This window comes from Myotis brandtii, unplaced genomic scaffold, assembly GCF_000412655.1.
Source record: "Myotis brandtii unplaced genomic scaffold, ASM41265v1 scaffold308, whole genome shotgun sequence".
Lineage (NCBI taxonomy): Eukaryota > Metazoa > Chordata > Mammalia > Chiroptera > Vespertilionidae > Myotis > Myotis brandtii.
In genome coordinates this window covers 44,719-45,221 of record NW_005361786.1, presented here as the reverse complement: position 1 = coordinate 45,221, position 503 = coordinate 44,719, and the positions used below count along the sequence as shown (strand labels likewise).

At 58.8% G+C, this 503-nt stretch overlaps 1 protein-coding gene across 2 annotated transcripts in view; it reads left to right on the top strand.

Annotated features, from left to right (window-relative positions):
* Positions 1-503, top strand: part of NR2F2 (nuclear receptor subfamily 2, group F, member 2) — a 14,312-nt gene that overhangs the window by 4,899 nt on the left and 8,910 nt on the right. The window contains exon 1 of one of the 2 annotated variants that reach the window (XM_014542630.1): positions 57-502. The exons of the other annotated variant lie outside the window; for it this stretch is intronic. Within the exon in view, the coding sequence (XP_014398116.1) occupies positions 455-502 (48 nt within the window). The 5' untranslated portion in view covers positions 57-454. Of the gene's footprint in view, positions 1-56; position 503 lie in introns of those variants that run through there. 2 annotated transcript variants of the gene reach the window in all.

Genomic DNA, 503 nt, shown 5'->3' with positions numbered 1-503 from the left:
CCGGGCCAGCCCAACCCCGGCGGCTGCCTTATAAGGCGCGCCGTCGCCATGGCAACGTGCGCTAAGTTGCAGCAGTCGTGTCAAAGTTCACTATATAGAGAGCTCAGTGAGCTGATCGCGGAGAAGCCACTTCTGCCAGCCCCGGCGCCTATAAATCGCATTCCCTCCCGCGCCCCCCTTTTTAGCATATTTGATCACTTTGATTCTCTGTTCTTTTCTCTCAGCGGTGTGTGTGCGTGCGCGCGTGTGTGTGTTTCCTCTCCACCTCCTCCTCTCCCCGAGTTGCCTCCTTTCTCCGGGTGCCGTGCTGGCTTTTTTTCCCTCTTTCATTCTTTCTCTCCGTCTTTTTTCCTCCCCGCGCTGCGCACGAAGGATGTGCTTCTAGGTGGTGATCTGCCCTCCTCTCTCTCTTTTATCCTTTCTCCCCCGCCGCCGGCGAGTTGACTCTTTCCCTATGTGTGTGAGGCGGCGGCGGCAGCAGCAGCAGCGGCTCCGGCGGTGGG